Here is a 27,584-nt window from a genome sequence, read left to right as displayed (position 1 = left end):
AGCAGACGCCTTGAGTCGAAAGGTTTGTTCCTTATCCTTATCGACGATAGGTGTTACGAAGCTTGTTGAAAATTGCTGTTTCTCTGGACTAGAATTTGATACGGATAAGAAGCCACTACGACTCACTACTATTCAAGCTGAGCCAGACCTGATCCGGAGGATCAAAGAAGCACAAAGAACAGATCAGAATGTGCAAAGATCAATTCAAATGATCAGATCAGGACACTTGTCAGAATATCAGGTGCGTGAACATGTTTTGTACGTCAATAACCGTCTTGTTGTGCCAGATGTTTCAGACTTGAGACATCAGATTATGTCCGAAGCGCACTGCAGTCGGTTCAGCATCCATCCTGGTGGCAGAAAGATGTATAATGATTTGAAGACACAGTTCTGGTGGAAGCAGATGAAGTCAGACATCGCCAAATATGTGTCTAAATGCTTAAACTGCCAACAGGTGAAAGCTGAGAGGAAGAAGCCTGGTGGATTACTTCAAAGTTTAGCCATTCCAGAATGGAAATGGGATCACATTTCCATGGATTTTGTGACGAAGTTACCACGATCATCCAGGGGCTGCGATGCGATTTGGGTTATTATTGACAGATTAACCAAATCTGCTTGTTTCATTCCATACAGAATGACCTACAGACATGATCAGATGGCGGAGATATATGTTCGAGAGGTAGTCAGATTACATGGTGTGCCGAAGTCTATCGTATCAGATCGTGACCCACGATTCAGTTCACACTTCTGGCATAGTCTACAGCAGGCCTTAGGTACGACATTACACCTGAGTACTGCGTATCATCCTCAGACAGACGGACAGTCAGAGCGGACTATCCAGACTTTAGAGGATATGTTGAGAGCCGTAGTGCTAGATTTTGGCACTAGTTGGCAAGATTCCCTACCTCTTTGTGAATTCTCTTACAATAATAGCTATAAGACGAGCATTGAGATGGCACCGTTTGAAGCGTTATATGGCAAAAAGTGCAGATCTCCGCTATACTGGGATGACATCTCAGAGGTACCAGAACTTGGGCCAGATATGATTCGTGACATGACAGAAAAAGTGAAAGTCATTCAGAAGAGGATGAAAACGGCGCAAGACAGACAAGCGAAATACGCCAACATCAGACGTAGACCGTTAGTATTTGAGCAAGGAGACAGGGTGTTTCTAAAAATTTCCCCCTTCAGAGGCGTTGTCAGATTTGGCAAACGTGCAAAGTTGTCTCCTAGATACGTCGGTCCTTACGAGATTCTAGAGAAGATTGGCGATCGAGCATATCGACTGGCTCTTCCTCCTTCTCTATCTGGGATACATGACGTCTTTCATGTATCGATGTTGCGTAAATACATGCCTGATGTGTCTCATGTCATTCGTCCTGACGAAGCTGAGCTTGATCAGACTTTAAGCTACGTTGAACAACCGATACAGATTCTTGATCGGAAAGATAAGCAACTCAGAACGAAGATTATTCCACTTGTGAAAGTTCAGTGGAGTCGTCATGGCATCGAAGAAGCGACATGGGAGACAGAAGCAAATATGCGACAGAAACACCCTGAGTTATTTATATGATGTGAGTATTTATTCAGTTTTAGATGGTAATGCTGTTTTAAATACTCTAATTGATTTATATCAAGTTCGAGGACGAACTTATGTCTTAGAGGGGGAGAAATGTAATGCCCAAGATTTTATAACTTGTTAGTTTGAGATTATTGATTTTGAGTGGACATGATTATAACCAGGTTATTTTAAGATTAAATTGAGATAATAATAGTGTTGGGCGAAAGTGACTCGCCCGGGCGGACGTTTTTGACTGCCCGAGCGAGAGTGCCTAGGAGAAGAGGGTCGGGAGTCATTCGCCCGGGCGGATGTTTTTGACCGCCCGAGCGAGGCTGCTGGAGTGGGGCGAGGGCCGAGAATTACTCGCTCGGGCGGCAACTTTTGACCGCCCGAGCGAGAGCCGTGTACATCCAAGGATTTGCCATGTGTCTTGAATCATGCAATATATATATAAAGGTGGCACGAATTCTTCTCATTCCAGCCAGAGTCGACGCTTTCAGAGGAAGGGAGATTCTTGTTCTTAGGTTCTCTAAATTATACTTTGGCAAGATTTAGCAATCCAAATTCAAATCCAACTGCGGTTTTGAGCTCCTCTCTTTATTATCTACAAAGTGATGTAAGTTTTATGTAATTTCAACAAGTTTCAAAATTCAGATGTTTGGGAAATGAGAATATGATAGTTATATTGTATTCTTGGCATAGTGAGCATCGTATATTCACTATCGGGTTGAATATCGGATGTCATACGCAATTGTTACGATTTTCCAGCATATATTGGCATGAGATTATGCAGATTGTGTGATCTTGTCATAGATATTATGATGATTATGAGTTGAGAATTGCATAATGTTGATATATGATGAGATTTGGATAGACCGGTATTGAGAAATCATGTCGTTATGCCGTCCGACGGTACCAAGATCACGTATAGAATTAGATAGGTGTTGAATTGAGTTGGGAATTGATATTGTATGTCTCTACATTGCCATTTCAGATTTGGAGTGACAGAGTTTATATCCCGACTTCGAGACTTCGATTTAATCAACAAGAAAGGTATAAGCTATGTTTGTTTGGGAAGCCATAACTCAAATAAGATATTATTTGAGTTCCCAAACCAAAATCACATACTAGTATTGTTGTATATATGGTATCATGTTTATAACTTGTTTATAGAATTTTATTCAAATCTTGTTACATGATTATGCTTTGATTATAGAATTGTATTCAAGCATGTAAGATTATTGTAATATTCAGATATGAATATAAGCATGCTTTGTTACAGGTTGATAGTCATTGCATTTAAGATAGGAGAGTCGTTGACAGTCATTGTCAACTATCTAGATGTTCGGTGTATCTCAGCTTAGGAGTAGTCATTACTCTTATTGCAGCCGTTGATACAGTTCTGACCGAAATCTAGGAATAAGACGTACAGTCACCCCGAGTGGGAGGGTAGGTGACAGTCATTGACGTCTTATTCACACCGGGATCCCTAGAGTTCTAGTCGAGTCGAGTCCAGACATGGTTTGATTCGCATTGCATTGCATGTACATATGATGTCATTCATGATAGCATGTTTCATGTTTAATTGATTATATGCATGTATACATGTTTATACTGGGATTTGTTCTCACCGGAGTTTCCGGCTGTTGTTATGTCTGTATGTGTGCATAACAACAGGTGGGGCAGGATCTGGGTCACGCAGAGGATGAGAGATGGACATAGCATGGTGATCTCGGGCATAGCAGAAGAACTAGTAGTTGTACTTTTGGCATGTACTGTATTTAATTACTAGTTGTCGAGTATGGTTTGGAACCAGACATATTGTACCTTATGTTTGTATATTATGTCGTTGAATAATATAGAATGATCTTGTTTAGCTTTCATGTAAATGAATGTTAAAAGCGAAAATTTGACCCACTTTTTATTTTATTGATCCATTAAATCCCAAAGAAAAGAATTAGAGCCCGGGTCCCCACACGTTTGCTAATCATTTGGACCTCAAGTCCATAGGCCTAGACGTGAACTTTTCAGTGACAGTCCCGTCAGGGGAAGAGCTGTTGGCTACCAGTGTGATCAAAGATATCGATCTAGAACTGCATGGCCACCTGGTATATGCAGATTTAATCCTATTGCCGATGCCAGAATTCGACATTATCTTGGGCATGGACTGGCTGACTAAGAATAGAGTTCTGATAGATTTTCAGAAGAGGTCAGTTTTGGTTAGACCGCCGGGCATGGAGCAATTTCTTTTTGAGCCAGCCAGATGGAGAATCTTTCCTCGCATGATTTCGTGCATGCAGGCAAAGAGGTTGATCTCCAAGGGATGTCAGGCCTTCTTGGCTAGTATTATTTCAGCGCCTGACGTGCCCACTCCATCCTTATCAGAGGTGCCAGTAGTCAAAGAATTTCCAGACGTCTTTCCTGATGACGTCACCGGCCTTCCACCAGAGAGAGAGGTGGAGTTTGCAATCGAGCTCGTGCCGGGCACAGCGCCAATCTCCAAGGCGCCATACAGATTAGCTTTAGCTGAGATGTTAGAGCTCAAACAGCAGATTCAGGAGCTCCTCGACAAAGGATTTATCCGCCCTAGTTTCTCACCGTGGGGCGCACCAGTGCTCTTTGTAAAGAAGAAGGATGGGAGCATGAGGCTGTGCATCGATTACCGTGAGCTGAACAAGGTAACGATCAAGAACAAATACCCTTTGCCTAGAATCGAAGACTTGTTCGATCAATTGCAGGGAGCCACCGTGTTCTCTAAGATAGATCTTCGATCAGGGTACCATCAGCTGAAAGTGAAGGATGTAGATGTCCACAAGACAGCTTTCAGGACCAGATATGGGCATTACGAGTTCTTGGTGATGCCATTTGGATTGACAAATGCTCCAGCGATTTTCATGGATCTCATGAACCGAGTATTTCAGCCGTTCCTCGATCAATTCGTCATAGTATTCATTGACGACATTCTAATATACTCGAAGAGCCATGAGGAGCATAACCAGCACATGAGGACAGTATTACAGACATTGCAGAGTCGCAAGTTACTTGCGAAATTCAGTAAGTGTGAATTTTGGTTAGAAAAGGTGGCATTTTTGGGGCATATAGTATCTAGCAGTGAATCGAGGTGGATCCAGCGAAAGTAGCGGCTGTCAAGGAATGGGTTGAGCCGAAGAATGCATCTGAAATCCGCAGCTTTTTGGGTTTAGCAGGCTACTACCGTAAGTTTATTAAGGGATTTTCATCCATAGCGGTGCCACTCACTTCACTCACCAAGAAGAATGCTAAATTCGTGTGGAGTGATGAATGTCAGAAGAGCTTTGATACTCTGAAGCAAGCTCTTATTTCAGCGCCAGTGCTAGCCATGCCGACATGGCAAGGTGAGTTTGTGCTTTATACCGATGCATCTAAGCTCGAATTAGGCGCAGTGTTGATGCAGCAAGGTCGGGTCATAGCTTATGCTTCCAGACAGCCGCTGTTGTCTTTGCATTGAAGATTTGGAGACATTACTTATACGACGAGAAATGTCAGATCTTCACCGACCACAAGAGTCTCAAATACTTCTTCACGCAGAAAGAGCTGAATATGAGACAAAGACGGTGGTTAGAACTTGTGAAAGATTACGACTGCGAAATTAGCTACCATCCGGGAAAGGCTAATGTTGTCGCAGACGCTTTGAGCAGAAAAGTGGCAGTTGTTGCTCAGTTGACAGCTCAGAGACCACTACAGTCGGAGATTCAGAAGTTTGGTCTAGAGATTTATCGTGATGGCAAGGCTCTTGGGCTGTCTAATCTGACAGTCAAATCTGATTTGCTAGACCGAATCCGAGCAGGTCAGTCTTCAGATGAGCAGTTACAGAAATGGAGACTGAAAGACGAAGCCAAGGGCAGTGTGCTGTACACAGTTTCAGACGGCATTGTGAGATACAGAGGTAGAATGTGGGTGCCTAGTGTTGGTTCGATCAGACAGGATATTTTGACAGAGGCACACGCATCTCCGTATTCCATTCACCCAGGAGGCACCAAGATGTACAAAGACCTACAGTTATTGTATTGGTGGCCAGGGATGAAGCGAGACATCCGTAGATTTGTATCAGAATGTCTCACTTGCCAGCAAGTAAAAGCTGAACATCAGAGGCCAGCAGGATTGGTTAAGCCACTACCCATTCCCGAGTGGAAGTGGGAGAACATTACTATGGATTTTGTGGTTGGATTACCGAGATCAGTCAGAGGATCGAACTCCATTTGGGTTATAGTGGACCGACTCACTAAGTCAGCGCATTTTCTGCCAGTGAAGACGACCTTCTCCATGACGCAGTATGCGGATCTTTATATCCGGGAGATCGTCCGGTTGCATGGTTTCCCAGTCTCTATTGTGTCCGACAGGGACCCGAGGTTTACATCGTCCTTCTGGAAGAGCTTACATGCAGCTATGGGGACGAAGTTGCTTTTTAGTACAGCTTTTCACCCGCAGACAGATGGCCAGTCTGAGCGAGTGATTCAGATTTTAGAGGATTTGCTAAGGGCGTGCATGATTGATTTTCAAGGATCTTGGGAGTCTAGACTACCTCTAATGGAGTTCACATACAACAACAGCTTCCAAGCATCTATTGGTATGGCCCCCTATGAGGCACTGTATGGGAGAAAGTGCAGATCACCAGTTCATTGGGATGAGGTTGGTGAGAGAACAGATCTTGGGCCAGAAATAGTTCAGCAGACTGCAGACGTGGTGGTCAAGATTCGTGAGAGAATGAAGACTGCCCAAAGCTGTCAGAAGAGTTATGCTGATAAGAGGAGGAGAGATCTCGAATTTTCAGTGGGTGATCACGTTTTCGTCAAGATAGCACCCATGAAGGGTGTGATGAGATTTGGAAAAAGAGGCAAGTTGAGTCCGAGGTTTATTGGACCGTTCGAGGTTTTGGACAGAGTTGGGACACTAGCTTATCGTGTAGCCCTTCCGCCGAATCTGGCTGGGGTGCACAATGTGTTCCATGTCTCGATGCTGAGAAAATATTTGGCTAATCCTTCTCATGTTCTGAGTTATGAGCCGTTACAGTTGACTCCAGACCTGTCTTATGAGGAGAAACCAGTCCAAATCCTAGACAGGCAGGAGCGCAGACTTCGGAACAAAGTGACTAAGCTAGTCAAAGTTCGGTGGTTAAACCAATCAGTGGAAGAGGCCACTTGGGAGTCAGAGACAGATATGAGACTTCGCTACCCTGGAGTTGTTCGGTAAGACTTAATTTCGAGGAAGAAATTTATATAAGTGGGGGAGGAACTGTAGAGCCCAATTTCGTACACGTATAACCCATGCATCTATTTAAATTATTAAAGCATTTAATTTATGTTAAAAGAGTTTAGTCATGCATAATTATTTGAATGCATTATTTTTAATTTAATTACGTTTATGTAATGCACGTTAAATGTCTTTCGAGTTTCATGTTTCAGGCGATTATTCGAGGCGGGATTGAGGAAAAGACCCGGGGACGATTTTTGGCAATTTAAAAGAAGGTATTTTATTTTAAGTTGAGAGTGGGGGTATTTTAAATAATTTACTGATTTTTAGCATTTTTGAGCCTAAATATTTAATTAGTAATTTTAAGACCTTTAAACTTTCAAAGTCTAGTTTGGTGTGTTATATTTTAATTAAAGAGTTTTATTTAAAAGTTAAGTGTGAGTTAATGTTTTGATTAGTAGACTATTATTTTAATTAAACAAAAGTTAGTCTCCTAATTTATTTAATACACACGCACACACACAAACCCACTTTTACACACACCTGTAACACGCCTAAACACACACACACTCTAGCATTCAAGTTTTATTATTATTTTTGAGAGAGAAGTTAGGGTTCTTGAGAGCATAGGCAGCCGCCCCCTTCCCCCATCATTTCCAGCAATTTCGTTGCATTTTATTCAAGAAAAACGGTGCCACGTTCGTCCCGGATCAAGCCTCTCTCCATCTCCGCTTCGGTGTCGTCTTTCGGTAACGTTATCGTCATAAAGGCACGTATATTCTGTTCTTGCTGTGTCGATCAAGTCATATTATGCGTTGCGTTGATTTTTATGCGTAAAAGTTATGTATCATGTTAGTATTTTGAGCGGATTATAGATCGGATCAATTTCGAGGGTAAAATTTTAGATCTAAAACTCGTTTTTTGCTGTCTTTTCAAATACTGCGATTTTTCTGTTCATATTTTGAGAAAACTTTCAACGGCAAAAACGTAGAACTTTTCGATACCTTCGATTTGATATATGGTTCGAAATTTTTGGACAAATATTGAGTGAGGTATGGCGTTTTTCGTGGGACTGCTCAAACTGCGTTTCAGAAAAGTTTTGATATTGATAATTTTTGAAGTTTCAGTGTTGCAGGCTTCGTTGGAAATCGACGGGCGATCGTTGCTGCGTAGGAGTATGTTAGTATTGAGGTTTGTTGTATTTTTCAAGGTTTTGTTGGACGTCGTTAGGCGTTTGAGTTAGTTTAAAGTCGTAGGAACTCGATTAATGTTAATTGCTAATTAGCGTTGTATTGGGTAGTATGGTGGACGTCGTATCTTGAAGTGTTTATATAAGTTTTATGCAATGTTATGGTGTCCTTAAGGTGTTGAATCATAGTGTTCAAGTGTCAATTTGGGTGTGTAGGCATGTGCATAAGTTTCTCGCAGGTTTCTTCGTACAGTGTGCAGACAGGACCCCCACACGGACCCGAGCACGGGGTCCGTGCCCTTGTTTTCCATTTGGTGTTCCAAGACAGTAGCCACACGGACCTCAACCCGGACCCTCACACGGGGTCCGTGTCCTTTCCTTTTCGAGACACTTGTCATGCAGTACCTACACGGACCCCCATCCGGACCCAAGCACGGGGTCCGTGCCCCTTCCGTTTTCCGACACATTCTAGGCAGTACGTACACGGACCCTCTCCCGGACCCAAGCACGGGGTCCGTGTACCCTTGTTTTTGGGAAATATTTGTAAGTTCATTTTAAGTTTGATGTTATGGGTTAGTGCAAGGATTATTAAGGGCGTGTCGTGGGAAATTGTAGAAGGTCCTAAGATATGATTGAGCTTGAGAGTAAGCATGAGTTTTCTACGTCTAAGTAATGCAAGTTAAGTATGAAATTCACGTTAGTATGTTGCAGCAACGGCCCCAGTTGAAGTCCAACGAATCCCTCAACGCCAAGTAAGTATGTATGACGTGCAAAGAAAATATTTTAAGTTTTTGAGGTATGCTAATTGTCTCGTGACCAAAGAAAGTTAAGGATTGGAAAGCGTTAAATTATGAACGGGGACCAATCCGCCCGTTAAATTATGAACGGGTTAGATCATGGTTTGAAAGCGTTAAATTATGAACGGGGACCAACCAGCCCATTAAATTATGAACGGGGATCTTATGTATGTGGCAGTGGATACGTCCCTGTCATCCCAGTACTGTGGTATAGTCTGATCAGGCTCTTTTATGTTATGGGTCACTTGCTTTGAAACATGCCTCTACGCAAAATGATGAAGTTATGTATGTTTACGTATGCAGTATGTTTATGAAAGTTTATGTTGATGGCACGTCTAGTTTTGTATGTACGTATGTTCAAGCTTCAAATTATGTATGTCCTATTTTAAAGTGCATGTGATTTTTATTATGTAGTACTCGTTATTCCAGTTTATACGTGTTGAGTCTTTAGACTCACTAGACTTGATCGATGCAGGTGAGTACGATGAGCAGGAGACAGGAGGTGGCGACCAAGGGGCAGGCTTGGGCTGAGCGGCAGGCTAAACCCGAGGACCGCAAGTTTATGTTTATGCAAATTTTTAAAATACTCTGATGTTTTGATTTGAATGTGAGACGTTTTGAGACAGCGTTCTTTTAGCAAACTTTTATTTGGTGATGGATTATTTTAAAGATATTTTATGTATGTTGGGTGACGACCGTACGGATGTTTTATTCGATTAAAATTTTTAATTTTCCGCAAATTTCAAGTAGTAAAAGTACGGTACGTTACATTCAAGGTGCAGAAGTAATTCGTAACTCTCGTCAAATAAATCATGATCAAAAAGCAGTGATAAATTTTGTTCATAGGTTAGAGCACGTTTACAATAACAATACAAAAGATGTAAAGATCTTGGCACACTTGAAGACAAACCAATCTTATTTCTGTGGTCGACATTTTTCTTCTTTTGAAGCTTCTAAACATTGCAAATGTACATATGTTAGCTGCAATATTGAATTATTTATGATAGTTTAAATTTAAATATAAATTGACAATTACCTCATCTTGAATTACTACGAAGTGTGCTGGCCATGCTACATGTGTTCCAACAGCATCACCAACAGTATCACATTCGTTTGGAATTGGAAATGGAAAATGTGCTAATTTGTCCACAGCATTATCAATGGATACGTGCATGAAAGTAATGGGTGATGGAACACCATGAAATAATTTATCATCCGCATTGACATGGACAATTGTACCGTAGGCAACAATGTTGGTCCTAGATTCCAATGCCAATGCAATCGGCTTGCCCTAGAAAACAAATAGTCATGTTATAAATTGATACAAATCATAGTCAAGGACAATTGCAATAATGAGATACCTGCAAAAACTCATCATTGCTCAAAGTTTTCACGTCATCATCATGCGAAGTTGCATAGTTCGAGACACTCTTTTTATTTTATCGTCACTCATGGGATGCAACTTTACTGAGCAAATACCTTTTTCTTCAATGTCAAAGTTGCTTGCACCCTTTTTGAACATTTCTTCAAGTCTCTGTGTGCGTGCATCTTGATCTGATATGCGTGCATTTTGTTCTGCGATGCGTGCATCTTGTTCTGAGAATAATATCTTCGCCTCCATCAACTCTTTTGTTTGATTAAGAAATATATGGTCATCACCAAAAGGACTCTTCCATACTCTACCAATATTAAAGTAGATGCTTGGAGTGATATGACCTCCAACACCTCTCACACGACCAGAATGTTTATATGAATCCAGTGCTTTCGTAAGGATATCATTTTTTTCCCTCTTCATATTGCAACGTACCCTCGATTTTTTGTTTCACATAACCATCCTATCATGCACAAAATAACAAGATAGTTACTAAAAACAGTTATAATGAATAAAAATTATTCATTTTCATGTATTGTTTGCTTACAATCTTTTCTATTGCCGATTTCAACTCATCGCCTTCATATTGACCCTTCTTATTGACCCGTCCTTTCTTCCACATAATTGCTCTATTTATATCATCATCGTCACATAACTCATCTGCCTACAAACAATATGTATGTTATCAACAAATTTAAAAATCACATAGCATGGACTTAGTAAACTTTCCGAATTAACTCAGTTTCTCATACTTACTATTTCGTCAGCGAAACGTGCATATCCTTTGCGAGACATATGATGGGGGTATATGTTTTGCTTTCTTCTCTTCTTTGTTCATCACGCAATTTCTAGTTAATTGAAAATTTCCCACATATATCATATGTCAATAGAAATAATTTGTTATGGTCTACTAATTTGAAAATAGCAAATTAAGAATCTTACCATGAAGTCATCAGAAAAGCGACTGATTACAAATGAACTCCAATCATCTCGTGTAATACCAAACCCAGTAGGTGGTTCTTTCAAATCCTCAGTGTTATCCCGCTTGCTAAGAATGAACTTTTGAGTGAGAAAAGCTTTAAACTGTCGCCACTTGTTATTTGCAGATTCCAGACATCCCTTCTTCCAGCTTTGATCAACATTGTACGTCAGCTGTAGAAGTCATATTAACCCAAAACATTAAACATATCATAACCATACGAAAAATAATTAAAATAGTCAAAACATTATAACTTACATTAACCGATTCCCATATTAAATCTTTGACATCATTTGGAACCATTTTCCAAGTCTGATAACTTATCTTTACCTTTTCTCGAACAAGAACTCCAATATAACTTTGCATCTCACCTGCAAATTCTCCAACTGGCTGTCCCAATTTATTGAACCTTACATCCTTTCTGATTCCATGAACCCTTTGCCTAACAAGCCTATCCAAACGTGTACGACCTCTAGATGATTTTGTTGTTTCCGTCTCTGTAGATTCCAAAATTGTTTTGCCCCCACAACTATTGTCATTGGCAGAATATGCAGTATTTTGTTTAGGCTTCTCGTTCTTTGACATCCTGCAATCATTTACAATTTTTTAGGCAATCAGAAAAATGCATTATGCAACGCATGTCATAAAAAAATTAGTACTCAGTTCTTTATTTTTCTTTCTACATGAAAATGTAATATGCAGAACAGTAAAGGAATGTAACCTATTATGCTGGTTCAAGTCATTTAGGATTGCACTTAATTATTGTCAACCCAATACCCATCACAATCTTCACAAATGCATGGCGGTTCATTTTCATCTATTCCATCAACATCCATTGATATAAACCCTCGTGTAAAACATTGATAGTGGGATACATCATTCTCCAATTCATAACCATTCATGTAGTGAATATACTCTCTTGTGGGACTTGCAAGTACAACATGCCATGCAGGATCTTGAGGATCTTCAATGTAAAACACCTGCTTTGCTTGACTGCCCAAGATAAAAGAGTCAGACTTGAATCAAATTTTCTTCAGGTTTACCAACGTGAAACCAAGATCATCAACCTTAATAGCGTTAATATTCTCAACCCAATTACATTTAAACATTGGAATTTGAAACATTTGGTAATCAAGTTCCCATATTTCTTGACTCCATAAAAAATCATGTCTGACACAACTGGATTTTTATCCATTGCACTAGCAACTTGCATTGTCGCTGCGACTAAGCTTACTCCGGAATTTTTCACAACTCGTACATCATCTCGCTCTTTTGTATGAAAAGTGACCCCATCAATCAAATAACTAGAGTACTTTAACACTTGTTTGCTAGGTCCGCGCGCTACCCACTTCAATCTTTCTGAAATATCACGAATGGAATTGCCAACTGCACTTGCAACCTATATTTCACAAAGTGCTAAAATTTAACCCTAAGTTTTAAAAAAACTCCATGATACTGATTTTTAGACAACTTATAGTATCACGTAACCAGTTAATAAAGGTTCGGTTATGCTCATCTTGTAACCACCTTTTGGACTTTGCTTTATGGGGAAATTTCGCATCCAAAAATGTCATGTGTTCCCTGATGAAATGATTAAGGATAAGTTAACCAATTGAATGTAAAAGAATAGCAAGAAAGTATTACTAAGTCAAATAAATTACTTGATATAAGGCTCAACGTTAACATCATTTTCCAGTAGATAACGATGTGCTTGATTCAACTCATCATCACTAGTGTAGTGCATTACTGTACCAGACAGAGGCTTAGTGAGTTGTACTCTCCGATGCATTGATGGGATAACAATTGTATCTATACTAGACATGTAGTCCGAGCAAAATTCCACAGCCTCTTCAGCAATATAACGTTCGGCTATACACCCTTCAGGCCGATTGCAATTTTGCACATAGCCTTTCAATATCTTCATGAATCTTTCAAATGGATACATATGCCTAAACCAAACTGGTGTTAGAGTAGGTGCCCATCGAGCCAAGTGTTGGCCGAGTGTTCACAATGAAACTCTATGTATAAGCAATCTTTATTTTAATAATATTTGAAATTATTGTTTTGGCAAATGTTTATCTGTATACCCATGCTAGTTGCATAGATAAAGCCCTTGAATATACAAATAGTAGAAAGAATATGAGATGCTCATATGATGAGTATCATGAAACTCATATTTGGAATACTGTATATTCTAAACAGTTCCTAGTCGATTCAGCCGCCGCTAAGAAGGATATAGGCCGCTAGAGTTCGAGACTAGTATCTGCGATGTGAGTACCATGTTTCATTGGTAGGGGACATTGTGATTTCCGAGCATGCAGATAGGTGCTCCTGGTAGAGTGCACTGAACAACCCTCCATAAAGGACTTTCCAAGTGGTTCTCACTTAACGAGTGGAAACGTCCTAGTTTATTGTTGTACGCCATTAGTCCTTATGACCCGGGACAACATTGAGACTCTATGTGCTAAAATTACACTTTGACTTGTTTACCGACTCTCATGGGGTCATCAGGTGGCAAGGTTGGGTGTTCTGTCGAAACACATAGGAGTCGATGCATTGTAGTCGGGGATTCACCGCTTACCTTCGGGTATGGATATCCTATGTGTTCTCATGTATGTGTAGGTTGAAATCTCTGATCCGAGTATGGTGGTAATTATGAAAGGGGTTTCATAGATTACAACATCGATGCAACTACGACATGACACATAGTATCGATTCATTGACAACTCTCGATAAACCAATGGTTGTCGAATCGGTCGGGATATATGAGTTGAAGGGGAGGGAGACTTGTCTTGGTCAAGTCTCGGTCTTGCAAAAAGCAAAAGGCAAAAGTTTTTAAACTTCCGTTGCGCTTCCGGTCACCGTAACCGATCCCCTTTCAAGTGGTATCCGAGCTATGGTTACGATTTTGTGTAGCAATTACAAGATATTATATTGAGATTGATTTCTAACCGCATGAGACCAAAATTTTGCAACAAAATAGGCCGAAAATTTTTCATGTTTCGGGCAGCTTGTTGCTGGCCATTTCGGGCAGCCCGGGCTGCCCATTTCGGGAAGCAAGGGCAGCCTAAGGGGCTGCCCGAAGGTTCCTTTTAAAAAATTTTTTTTTTTGCCAAGTTGGCCGGAATCCGGCGACGGAACTCTGGCGACGGCGATGACGACTAGGGTTTCCAAAAGTGTTTTGGATTATCAAAGTGTCATGGGCCTTGAGTTATTGGGCCATTAGATGGCTAACATATTTTTGAATTTTAAATGGGCCAAAATGTTTTTGGTGAAATAAGTTTTTGGGCCCTTAAGTTTAAAATTACAAAAGTTGCAAATTTTTCTCATAAAATAAATAATTGAAGTTGGACTTTAATTATTTATAGTAAATTGTGATTTATAAGAAATTCGGTTATAAATAAATTAATTGGAAAGTAGAGAAAGGTGTTTGTATACTTTGTTAATTTAGTTTATAATCGTGGCGGTTAGTGATTGGATCAAGATATATAATATTGGATTAATTAATTATTGTGATAATTAATTGATGGTGTATGATATGTGATATTGTGCATGAATGATGAGCAAAAGTCCAAGCCCAATTTGCTAGGTGTATGCTAGGATATTTTGTGTTGAATGATTGTAATAATTATCAATTTATAAATTAGGCTTGGTTTATGGCCCGTTCCCACCCTATGAGATGTATCCCTATTTGCCATGGATATTTATTTGTAAATATTAGTATAGTGGATGATCAAGATTGGAAGATGGTGGCCATGATGATTATGAAGATCGAAGACATGTAAATAATGGAAGCTTATGTAATAGTTGCATTTGCACCCCTTCATTTCCCTAGGATTGGACCTAGACCCGTGTTTAGCTCACACGGTCCGTTAGTATTGGGGCGATTGATCATCCTTGTTTGTTTACTGTTTATAATATATGCATGATATGTTATAAATAATGAGTATGTGCGTTATTATTATGATAATAACAAAGTTGCATGAATCCGACAAACATACGATCAAACATGGCGAGCTTTTAAAATAAAATTAATGACGAGACCTTTCAAAATTTAAAACCCTCATTTTGAATAAGATTCAAAATTAATATCAAGCCCGAAAAGGGGAATTATAAATTTGTTTATAATTTCCTTATCTTCTATCGACAATGGTGCATGATGAACGCTACCCGTACTCGGGGCTCGGCTCATATTATTGGGGGAGCTCTAGGTGCCGGAAAGCTGTGACATCCATTGACATGGTGATGTGAACTACGTGCAACTCCCATGATTTTGGCTCATATTATTGGGGGAACTCATGGCGATCGTCCATTAAGGTTCAACATCGATGGGTAAGGCTTGACACGTGAAGATGAACGACGTCATATTATTGGGTCCTAATCAAACGTGAGACAAAAGTTTACGTAGAGGGTTGCATTGTGATGCAATTGGAAACTACCTTTTAGGAATTGTGATTGGCTGATATTATTCGGGATCATAATTCGCTAATTGGACCTTACGTACCTACTGAGGAAAGGAGTTTCCCGTTTTCACTAGAGGGTAGTGAAAGATGTCAAAACAGTGGGAGCAAATATTTATGAAGTAAAAGTCCAAACTTCATATCTTACTAAATATTTTAAAATAGTCATCAACATTTATCTGTTTTTACTTTTCAGTACAAATTGACGATGTCTTCGATTCGTAATCCGATATCTGCAATACTTGACAAACACATATTAACTGGACCTAATTACCTCACTTGGCTAAGAAACCTGAAAATCGTCTTGAATTCGGAAAGGGTAGCATATACACTGACTGAGTCGCCCCCTGTTGAGGCTCCGACTGACTGCACTCCTGAGGAATTGTAGGCTTACAAGGAATGGTGTGACCATGACTTGATAGCCAGGTGTTATATGCTGACTTCTATGAATGATGAGCTGCAGAGGCGTTTTGAGGATGCAAAGAGTGCTGCTGAAATTCATTTGCATCTCAAGGAGCTCTTTGGTGAGCAAACACGGCCTCTTAGGCAGGCTACAGTCAAGGAGCTGATCACTATGCGCATGCGAGATGGGGCCTCGGTCCATGAGCATGGCCTGAAGTTGATTGGGCTCGTGGACAAGCTCGTTGGCATGGATTTGATCTTGCCTTCGGAGTTGACCACCGACGTGTTGCTGTTATCATTGCCTAGCTCATTTGATCCTTTTGAGGTGAACTTCAACATGAACAAGATGGAGCCGACCCTTGAGGAGTTGGTGAATATGCTTGTTACGTTTGAATCAACCATCAAGAAAGAGAAGTTGGTTCTTTATGTGGGTTCTTCATCTGGTACGAAGATTGATCCACATGGGAAGGGAAAGAAGCGTTCTTTCCAACGTCCCAAGAAGAACGTGCCCTTGTGGAGGCAATCTCCGAATCCCGTTGTGGCAGCCACACCAGTTGAGGCTGACAAGACTAGTGATGTTTGTCATCACTGCAAGAAGCCTGGACATTGGAGGCGAAATTTCAAGGAATATTTTGCCCAGAAGAGTTCTGGAAACGGTATGTTCTAAATTGAAGTAAACATTTCAATTAACTCTACTTCTTGGGTATTAGATACCTGTTTTGGTTCACATCTCTGTAATGAGTTACAGGTGATGGGAAAAAGTAGGAAGCTTAAGGAAGGTGTGACCTTCTTGAGGATGGGCAATGGAGCAAGAGTTGCTGCCAAGGCTGTTGAAGATGTTTACTTATTATTGAACAATAGTTTTAAGTTAATTTTATGAGATGTTTTGTTTGTACCTAATTTTGTGAAAAACATTGTTTCCATTTCTATGCTGATAAAAATGGATATTCTTGTTTATTTTGCAAAGGTGTTTGCAACATTTACATGAATTAATGTTTAATTGGTACTGGAGAACTTGAAAACGATCTCTACAACTTAAAATTGAAAGATATTCCATTAAATGTCCATTGAAAGACAGACACCATATGAGATATGGATGGGTAAGCCTCCCAAATATTCTTATCTTAGAATATGGGGAGCCCTGCTTATGTGAAGCAGGTAGTGGGAGATAAATTAGATAGTTGATCCATTTTATGTTTCTTTGTGGGATATCCAAATAATTCAGTTGGATATCATTTCTATCATCCCCAAGAAACAAAAGTGTTTGTTTCTAGGAATGCAACCTTTTTGGAAAAGAAATTTTCTATTGGATAGAAAAAGGCGAGATGATAGAACTCGAAGAGGTTCGAGAGACACCCACAATTATAGAACCCACACCCAAAGAGCCAAGAGAGAAGATACAAGCTCCTAGAAGATCCGAGAGAGTCTCGAGACCACCTATGAGGTATGGTCTTCTTCTTGAAGAGGGCCATGATGAGCTTATCTATGGATGTGATCCAAGGACCTTCAAGGAAGCATTATCTGATGCCGATTCATCCAAAGTGGCTTGAAGCAATGGAATCTGAGATGAATTCCATGCATTCGAACCAAGTGTGGAATCTCGTGGATCCACCTGAGAGAATTGTTCCCATAGGGTGTAAATGGATTTACAAGAGGAAACTTGGGGCGGATGGGAAGGTATTTGTTGGGATCGATTAGGGGGATAATCGTTGAGCTACAATAGCTCGGTTCTTGAAATATTGAACACCGATGAATTAAATCGAGTTTGGTGTTCAAACCAAGCGGAAGATACTCGAAATAATCCTTCGTAGAAACCGAATAAATATTTTGTAAACCATTTAAAATATATGCACGTTGAATGAGTAAAAAGATTTCAGTTGAAGCATTTTATCAAACACTTGGTATGCAATATTTTGGTATTTGAAGAACACATAAAATGCTTCAACAATGCATCCTTTAAAAACTATGAAAATGATAAGTAAATGCAATAAACAAATAGACACCAATTTGTTTATGGATGTTCGGAGATTTCAACACTCCTACGTCACCCCTTCTTCCCCTTGGGAAGGATTCACTAGAAGACTTTGATTTATACAACTCATTGTACAAACCCATTCAGCTAGGACTTACCCACTGCCTAAAACTGAACTCCTAGCACTCAAGATTGTAGGCAGCACCTCACAATCAACATATTGTTTAATGTCTCATATGCAAAGACTACATACACAAGTTTTACGTCTTTGTGCAAGACTCACTCAACTAAACTTGTAAGCTCAACTCTCTCATATATGTGTGAGTGATTGTGTGTGTGAGGAATTTATCTTTTACAGTGTGCATCTCAAATGTATCCTCACACAAGGGCTTGTGCTCTCAACTAGCTGATTTCTTCATGCTAACTGCCCATGCTTTGAATCCCCTTCCAAAGCTATTGTTTGATCTTCAAGATGTTGTATTTATAAGCCCCAACACTGATATATACGTTAGACACAAGAATATGACCGTTGGGAAAGTTTCTGTACTGTTTCGGGAAGTGCAACGGTCAAATTCAGCAATTTTCCCGACTGGTCAACTCTGGTCAACTGGTCAACTCTGGTCAACTCAACTGATCGTTCAGTTCAACTGGTCAGCAGGTCAGCAGCTGGTTCAGTTCAGCAGGTCAGCAGCTGGTTCAGTTCAGCAGGTCTGGTTCAGTTGAGTTTCAACTGGTTTGCTGAAATCAGCCTAACTGATTTCAGTCGGTGCAGAACCAGTAGTTTCATCGTCATTTATCAGCATCGTAAGCTTCGATTCAGACTTTGACTTATAAGAATGATTTGTAGATCTTTGTCTTATCTTTCCAACGCATACTGAATCGCTTCGTGTCGATAACCGAGCTGAGAGATATGACCAAAATACCACAGCTGCTCAAAGCCAACTGATTGCTGTTTTCGTGCAATCAGTTCGTCACTTCAGCGATCAGTTAGCCCTTGATAACATCCGATTTTGCCCAACTGACGTGAAATACGATTTGTTCCAAATTGAGTTTTCTAATCAGTCCAATTCGCGGATTGTCATTTGGATCATCCAGTTGAGAGATATCTTCAAAACATCGAAGCTCGCCAGAAATTCAGTTTGTGCAAAATTCAGTTTCAGCTTGCTTCTTGTGTTTGCAACTTCACACTTGATTAAATATGTTAGAAACACAATAACAAGTTTTTTTAACATCAAAATCAAGATTGCGAACTTGAAAAGTTCCAACAGTATTGACCTTCAAGGCGCGATTGGTGGCAAAAGGATATACTCAAAGACAAGGAGTTGACCTTGAGGAAACCTTTTCACCAGTTGCAATGTTCAAGTCTATAAGGATATTGCTAGCCATAGCTGCATGGTATGACTATGAGATATGGCATATGAATGTCAAGACAACCTTTCTTAATGGGGATATTAAGGAAGAGATTTACATGTCTTAAACCTGGAGGGTTTACACCTATCGGAAGTGAGCGTATGGTATGAAAACTTCAAAGATCTATTTATGGTCTAAAGCAGGCATCTAGGAGTTTGAACCTCAGATTCGACAGTACAATCAAAGAATTTGGTTCTGATAAGAATCCTGAGGAACCCTGTGTGTATAAGAAGGTCAGTGGGAGTGTAGTGACATTCCTGGTGTTTTATGTTGATGACATTCTAATCATTGGGAATGATGTAGGAATGTTGCAATCAACTAAAATATGGTTAGCAAGTGAGTTCTCGATATAGGACTTGGGTGAAGCATCTTTTGTATTGGGAATACAGATCTATAGAGATAGATCAAGAAGATTGCTTGGTCTCACCCAGTCCACATACATTGATACCATCGTGAAGCGGTTCTCGATGGATGAGTCCAAGAGAGGACATCTACCAATGTGTCATGGCGTGTCCCTATCCAAGTCTGTCTCCCAAGAATAATGCAGAGATAGCGGCGATGACAAGCATTCCTTATGCATCTACGATTGGTAGTATCATGTATGAGATGATATCTACACGTCATGACGTGGCTTTCGCGCTAAGTGTAGTGAGTAGATATCAATCGAACCCTGGTCTTCCACACTGGAAAGCTGTGAAAGACATCCTCAAGTAGTTGAGAAGGACCAATAAATTGTTCTTGGTCTATGGGGTGGAGAACTGAAATTGGAAGGCTATAACGACTCTAGCTTCCAAAGCGATATCGATGACTCGAAGTCAACCTCTGGGTTTGTATTCATGCTCAATGGTGCTGCTGTCTCTTGGAAAAGTTCCAAGCAAGACAATACTGCGGATTCCAGCACAGAGGTCGAATACATTGCTGCATCAGATGCAGCAAGGGAGGCTGTTTAGATAAGGAATTTCGTCTAAGAGTTGGACGTCATTCCTAATGGAGTTGCTCCTCACCCGGTGTTGTGTGACAACACGGGAGCTTTAGCTCAAGAAAAGGAGCCAAAGTCTCATCAGAAGTCCAAACATGTATTGAGAAAGTACCACATCCTCGGATAGATTGTGGAAAGAGGAAGAAGTGTCTATTGACATAGTCGGCTCCACAGATAATGTTGCTGATCCACTAGCTAAGCCTTTACCTGGACCATTATTCGAGATGCATCGCGAATCAATGGGTTTGAAGCATATGGGTAGTTGGCTCTAGTGCAAGTGGGAGATTGTTAGAGTAGGTGCCCGTCGAGCCAAGTGTTGGCCGAGTGTTCACAATGAAACTCTATGTATAAGAAATCTTTATTTTAATAATATTTGAAATTATTGTTTTGGCAAATCTTTATCTGTATACCCATGCTAGTTGCATAGATAAAGCCCTTGAATATACAAATATTAGAAAGAATATGAGATTCTCATATGATGAGTATCATGAAACTCATATTTGGAATACTGTATATTTTAAACAGTTCCTAGTCGATTCAGCCGCCGCTAAGAAGGATATAGGCCGCTAGAGTTTGAGACTAGTATCTGCGATGTGAGTACCATGTTTCATTGGTAGGGGACATTGTGATGTCCGAGCATGCAGATAGGTGCTCCTGGTAGAGTGCACTGAACAACCCTCCATAAAGGACTTTCCAAGTGGTTCTCACTTATCGAGTCGAAACGTCCTAGTTTATGGTTGTACACCATTAGTCCTTATGACCCGGGACAACATTGAGACTCTATGTGCTAGAATTACACTTTGACTTTTTTACCGACTCTCATGGGGTCATCAGGTGGTAAGGTTGGGTGTTCTGTTGAAACACATAGGAGTCGATGCATTGTAGTCGGGGATTCACCGCTTACCTTCGGGTATGGATATCCTATGTGTTCTCATGTATGTGTAGGTTGAAATCTCTGATCAGAATATGGTGGTAATTATGAAAGGGGTTTCATAGATTACACCATCGATACAACTACGACATGACACATAGTATCGATTCATTGACAACTCTCGATAAACCAATGGTTGTCGAATCGGTCGGGATATATGAGTTGAAGGGACCGTACTGTACGCTAACCATAATTGAATGGTTCTTGCAGGCACTATCATTAGATACCTAGGGAATCATGTAAGCGATGCTGCTAGGCGTTTAACATGATTGGTTGGGTACTATCAGACTTGAGTTCTGACGTTCTTGTTATCAAGGAGTTGATAAGTAAGAATGGAGCAATTGGGGTATGCTCATATAAGGACATGTTTAGTCCGAATCACATGGAGATGTGAACCCACGGCTAGTTGTATCAATGAACCATTGAGGGCCACACAAGTACTAGCTTTCTAGATACCGTTGAGAAGTAAAATAGTTCAATGTGTTGAACGGCTTATAAATGAGTTTATAAGCGTAAGGAAAATTAGAAGTATGACTTCTATAAAGGAGAAAATAGTTCAATGTGTTGAACGGCTTATAAATTAGTTTATAAGCGTAAAGAAAAATAGAAGTATGACTTCTATGAGAGTAATGTAAATTTTAATTTATGGAAGTGTTCCTAAATTAAAAGTTGGCCAAGTGAATAATGTATTTGAAAATTGTGATTTTCATAAACATTATTATGGACTAAATTAAATTAATTCAAGTGTTGAATTAATTAAACACTAGTGGACCTAGTAGAGTCCAAATAATTAAATTAATTCAAGTGTTGAATTAATTAAATTATATTGAGTCTTGTAGAGCTCAATTTAAATAAGTTATTTAACTAGTGGACTTGAGTAAATTCAAGTAATATTTAATTAGTCTCAAAATGTTTGAGATAATTAAATTAAGTCCATAGGTTTTTAATTTGTTAAAAAATCATATAATATATGCATGCATGGGAGGTGATCAAGAGTTGGAGACAACTTTTTCAAATATCAAGGCTTGGCATGCTACTTTTGCCTTTTGCTTTTTGCAAGACCAAGACAAGTCTCCCTCCGCTTCACTCCCATCAACCATGGCCGAAATATTCATGACTTTTCTCCTCCATTTTTCTCTCATTTTTCTTCTTCAAGTGTTGAGGAAAGAAAATAATTCTCATTGAAAAATCCTCTTAATTTTCTAGTGCAAATTAAGAGGGGATCTACCTAGTTGGTGGTGGGCTTAATAGTTGAGCAAGGAGTGCTCAAAGGAAGCTTGAAGATAGTTTCTTGCCATACAAGAGCTAAGGTGTTTACACCTTAGTTGGAGCCATACATCAATCTTTGTGATTGATAGGTATATTTCTTAACACACTATGAATGTCATTTTGGTGTTTGTTGTATTTGCTACACAAAATAATGAGGTGGCCGAAAATTCCTTATGAAAAATTTGATTTTTAAACTTCCGTTGCGCATCCGGTCATCGTAACCGATCTCCTTTCAACCAGTCCACACAATTTTATTTCGAGTACAAGATGAACGGTCAAATGAATCATTATATCAAAAAAATATGGGGGAAATTATTTCTCCAGTAAACACAATATCATCACAATCTCTCTTTGTATCTCATCCAACTTTGATACATCTATCACTTTATTTTATAACACATTGAAGAACCCACACAACCGAGTGATAGTATCTCTAACATGTTTGGGTAGGACACCACGTATGGCCACTGGAAGCAATTGTTGCATCAAAGTGTGATAGTCGTGTGACTTAAGGCCAACAAGTTTCAAGTCCTTCATCGACACAAGGTTTTTAATATTAGATGAGTAACCCGTAGGGACCTTTATTCCAAACAGAGAACTGAAAGATTTTCTTTTCTCAGACTTGCTTAGTGTATAACAGGCTGCTGGCAAATACGTTCTTTTCTCCCCCATCTTTGATATCAAATCAGTCCTCAAATTCATCTCCTTGAGATCTAGTCTTGCTGCAACTCCATCCTTCGTTTTTCATGGAATGTCAAGTAACGTACCGATGAGACTTTCACAAACATTTTTTTCAATATGCATCACATCAAGAACATGTCGAACATGTAGATGTTTCCAATACTCAAGTTCAAAGAATATAGATTTATTTTTCCAACATGATTTCTCATCACCTACCTTCAACTGAAGCTTCCCACTCATTTTTCCCAGACGATAATTAATTTTTTCAACTCTTTATAAAACTTCATGCCCAGTTAATGGTTTTGGTGCGAGTTTAAACTCTTGGTTCCCATTAAATGCTTTCTTTTGCCTTCGATATGGATGACTTGTAGGAAGAAACCTTCTATGGCATGCATACACAATTTTTCTACTATGCTTCAACCTCGTCGAACATGTTTCTTCACCACATATTGGACATGCATGATATCCTTTCACAATACAACCTGACATGTTCCCATATGCAGGAAAATCATTGATCGTCCATAGTAACACAGCTCTAAGTGAGAACATTTCTTTTCGATATGAATCATATGTATCAACACCATTATGCCATAAAAATTTTAAGTCATCATTAGAGGTGCTAAGTAGACATCAATATCATTTCCCGGTTGTTTGGGACCAGAAATCAACAAAGTGGGCATCATAAATTTTCTCTTCATACACAAACTTGGAGGAAGGTTTTAAGTGATCATAACAATTGGCCAACAACTATATGCAGAACTCATCGAACTATGTGGATTCATGCCGTCTGCTGATATGGCCAATCTTAGATTTCTTGGCTCAGAAGCAAAATTTGGCCAGTTGTGATCCACTACTTTCCAAGAGGGTGCATCAGCCGGATGACGCAAGTATCCATCACTAATTCTTTTATCAGCATGCCAAGTTAATTCCTTAGATATCACCTTCTGCTGAAACCATCTTTGAAATCTGGGAATAGGTGGGAAGTACCAAAGGACTTTTGCAGGAACTCCTCCATTTATCGTAGATTTTTTACCCAACTTCCACCTTGACATCCCGCAAATAGGGCAACTGGTAAAATCCTCATACTCCTTCCGGTATAAGATACAATCATTAGGACAAGCATGAATTTTCACATAATCCATCCCTAAAGCACATAAGCTTTTCTTTGCATCACACAAAGATAAAGGCAATTAATTGTCATATGGAAGCATTTGCCCAAACAAACCAAGTAAATCAGTGAAACTTTTATCACTCCAACTATATTTTGCCTTCAAGTTATATAATTTCACAAGTGCAGATAACTTTGTAAATTTAACACATCCAGGATATAAAGGTTTCTCGGCATCTTCAAGTAGCTTATGGAATTGGTTTGGATTCTTAGCATAACTATCATATGCACCATGTACCATACTTATAGGTTCCTCGGTAAAATATTTGCGTTCATCTTGCCCTACTCGATCAATATCATTAATTGAGTTCTCGAACTTAGATCTTTCGCCATGCCAAATCCATGTATGATATGTTAAATCTATAACATTACAACACAAATGAGCCCTTATAGTGTCAATATCTTTCGTCTTTAGATTGCCACATTTTGCACATGGGCAAGGCATTGCATTCGGATTGTTAGCGTTTCGCGATGCAAATTGCAAGAAATACTCCACCCCAGTCTCATATTCATGTGACAACCTGTTCTTTGACATCCAATCTTTGTCCATTATACGTACAACTAACCAACCAACAATGAGTCAAATCCTTCAAAATAGTTGTACAAATACTATTAAGTTGATGTTCAAAAGAGTTGTAAACAACAAAATTATTAAATTACTATCTAATCAAAAATAGCAGAAAACCCTCACCCAGTGACATTCAGCGTGCTTTTAAAAATGCCAAGCACTCCAATGACGTGCAATCATGAGAAATTATTACTGTTCTTTAAGGTTTTTTGAGTCTTTTATTCTCCCATGATGACTCAAACACAACTTTTTAATTTGTCAAAATTGAAGATTTCGTTCCTCTTCTTCCTTAACTAATATCTGTCAGACAGAGGAGGTCAAGAAAACAACCCATTGATAAAAAAAATAGATCTTTAGTTATGTGTCTAAAATTTGAATGTTCTATTTTATTAGGCTACCGGCAATGCTTTGAATTACTAGGCCGACTAAAGAGAACAAATTTTTAAGAGCAGCGAAAGATGAGCATAAAGGCACATCATTTGTGGCCATGAGTTCTTTAGAAAAATATTTCAAATCTGACCACAGTTTTTACACCTTTTCAGCAGAAGATTTTAGTTGTTTTCATTATCACTGACCTGAATTCAAGTAGCCCAATTGTCACTCTGTCAAAGTAAGGAGTTCAAATCTGCTTCGTTTCACTTTCCTTTATAGTTGTCTTATGATTACGTGCTTTGTTCTGTGCTGTAAGTTTTCTTTATTTAATGAGTAAGCTTTACTTCTGACATTGGATCTATAAATTGAGATTCTTTAAGATTCTCGTAAAATGTAACACCTTTGTTTTTTGTCCTTTTAGTTGCCACATCTACAGTCTGGGCATTATCTTTTCATTTTCTGCTTGCATATTTAATGACGGTAACATTCAATTAACCACATGTAAGTCGAGTCTTATAGGTAGTGTCATCAAATTTTAATCAAGTATTATCTGAAACGCAAATTTTTAACCTCAAGTGGCATTAAAGCAATTTATTTACCAACAGCAAAAGCAAGAAAAGAAAAAGAACAGAATTAGCTAACTTACTTTGGCAAGGAAGATGAGAAGGACTCAAGCAGTGTTTATTTTTTAGCTCAACCACACAAATGTAACATATCTTTTATCATTTTAACATATATTACAGCATTCAGGACACTGCCAAGAATTTTAACATTTTCAGGTGTAAAATGACCGTTTTGCCCTTGAAACCCTAACTTTTTCAATTTATCCTTAGACCTTAAAACGAGGACTCAAATCATTCCAAATTTAACATAACGCCTTAAAATACACCCATAAATATTTCTTAGAAGTAAACTTAAGCTTCTCGACTGATTTTCCAATTCGTATTTAAAATTAGACGTACATCCCGGTTTTGACTGGTACTGACTCGAAACTTAACCAACCTTAAACCATAGCTTAATAACAACTAACTATACAATATACAACCCAAATCAAGCTAATTAAGACCCTTTATTAAGCCTAGATCAGCTACTGAATTGTTTTTTGCATGTTTGAAAACCCTAGTTAACCAACCATGAGTTTCTTCAAGCCTAAGCCCTAACCATCATGTCCAGCCACTACCATCAACCATAGGACCTAATCCGAACCCATAGCAAGCTACGGGACAGAACCTAACACCCCAAATGTGCCCAGCCCTTCACCCTTGCCCTAGGAAGCCATGCGCGACTCCCATAGGCGTGGCTCATTCCTAGCCTTCGAACCAGGCCTCATGCAATCAGCCTAGGACCTTGGCTAGCCTTTGTTAGGACCCTTGAACATGTCCATGCAACAGCAAAGAGCCATGCCCCTCAAGGAAGCCTTGGCCAAAAATCCTAGCCCTCTTGAATCCCAATTTTCGTTCCACATTTTTCCTCTCCTTTCCAGCACTTACCTATGCATCTAGGAAGCCTTAAACATGTGGGAAAAACATCCCTTCAAGTACACTACTATGGCAGCCCCTTTGTACATCATTAGCCAGAGTTTATTTTTTAAAACTCTAGTTTTATGCATATTTAGCTATAATAACGAAAATACAAGCAGTGAAACATATTTTTCATGAAAAGATAATAAAATATACATAATATGATGTGAAAGATGTTTGAAGGAAGATTAATGCGTGTTTTTGCGTATTTCACACACGAAACAATTTGCGATGCGAGGAACGTTGGCGGAAAGTCGAAGGAAAAAACTTGCTGAATTTTTCTTCAAAATTGCATGACTTTTATTCCAAATTTTTGTGTGGTGTATGTTGATGAAGAGTCCTAGTAATCCAAGGTGATGGGCGTGTAGTTTGAAGGAAATAAAAGAGCTTGGAAGCTTGATTATTTGATATAAAACACACGGTGCAAGCTTAGGCCCATTAACCTAGTATAATAGGACCATTAAGCCCATTAGATAAAATTTAAAATATTTTGTTTAGGAAAGTTTGCACAAATATTAGCCGAGTTCTCAAAAAGTCCCCATTTTCATCAAAAATCAAATACCGGTTTAAAATAAGACTAGACGCTCAAACCAATTTAAAAGTTTCCATATTCAGAAATACTATTTAAAATATACCATATATTAAATAATTAAAAATAATCATTTAATAAAAATATTTCCTTATACGGTCCCCGGTCTCCGTTCCTCGATCGCGTCTCAAATAAC

The 27,584-nt window shown here is 39.2% G+C and overlaps 1 protein-coding gene and 1 long non-coding RNA gene across 3 annotated transcripts in view; both read right to left on the bottom strand.

The window, feature by feature from the left end:
* LOC140824631 (uncharacterized) overlaps positions 1 to 26,039 on the bottom strand; it is a 64,227-nt gene extending 38,188 nt beyond the window's left edge. For both annotated transcript variants that reach the window (XR_012116408.1, XR_012116409.1), the window contains exon 1: positions 25,262 to 26,039. This is a non-coding gene — a long non-coding RNA (uncharacterized lncRNA). The remainder of the gene's footprint in view (positions 1 to 25,261) is intronic.
* LOC140824630 (uncharacterized) lies at positions 9,600 to 11,713 on the bottom strand. The gene is made up of 6 exons (XM_073186199.1): positions 11,386 to 11,713; positions 11,091 to 11,300; positions 10,696 to 10,812; positions 10,138 to 10,611; positions 9,813 to 10,067; positions 9,600 to 9,729 (listed from the first exon to the last, which is right to left on the bottom strand). The coding sequence occupies exons 1-4, from the start codon at positions 11,710 to 11,712 to the stop codon at positions 10,552 to 10,554; spliced, it is 714 nt and encodes a 237-aa protein (XP_073042300.1). The 5' UTR covers position 11,713; the 3' UTR covers positions 9,600 to 9,729; positions 9,813 to 10,067; positions 10,138 to 10,551.
* Positions 26,040 to 27,584: the final 1,545 nt, after the last annotated feature.

This window comes from Primulina eburnea, chromosome 2, assembly GCF_022965805.1.
Source record: "Primulina eburnea isolate SZY01 chromosome 2, ASM2296580v1, whole genome shotgun sequence".
NCBI lineage: Eukaryota > Viridiplantae > Streptophyta > Magnoliopsida > Lamiales > Gesneriaceae > Primulina > Primulina eburnea.
This window is presented reverse-complemented; position numbering and strand designations above follow the sequence as displayed.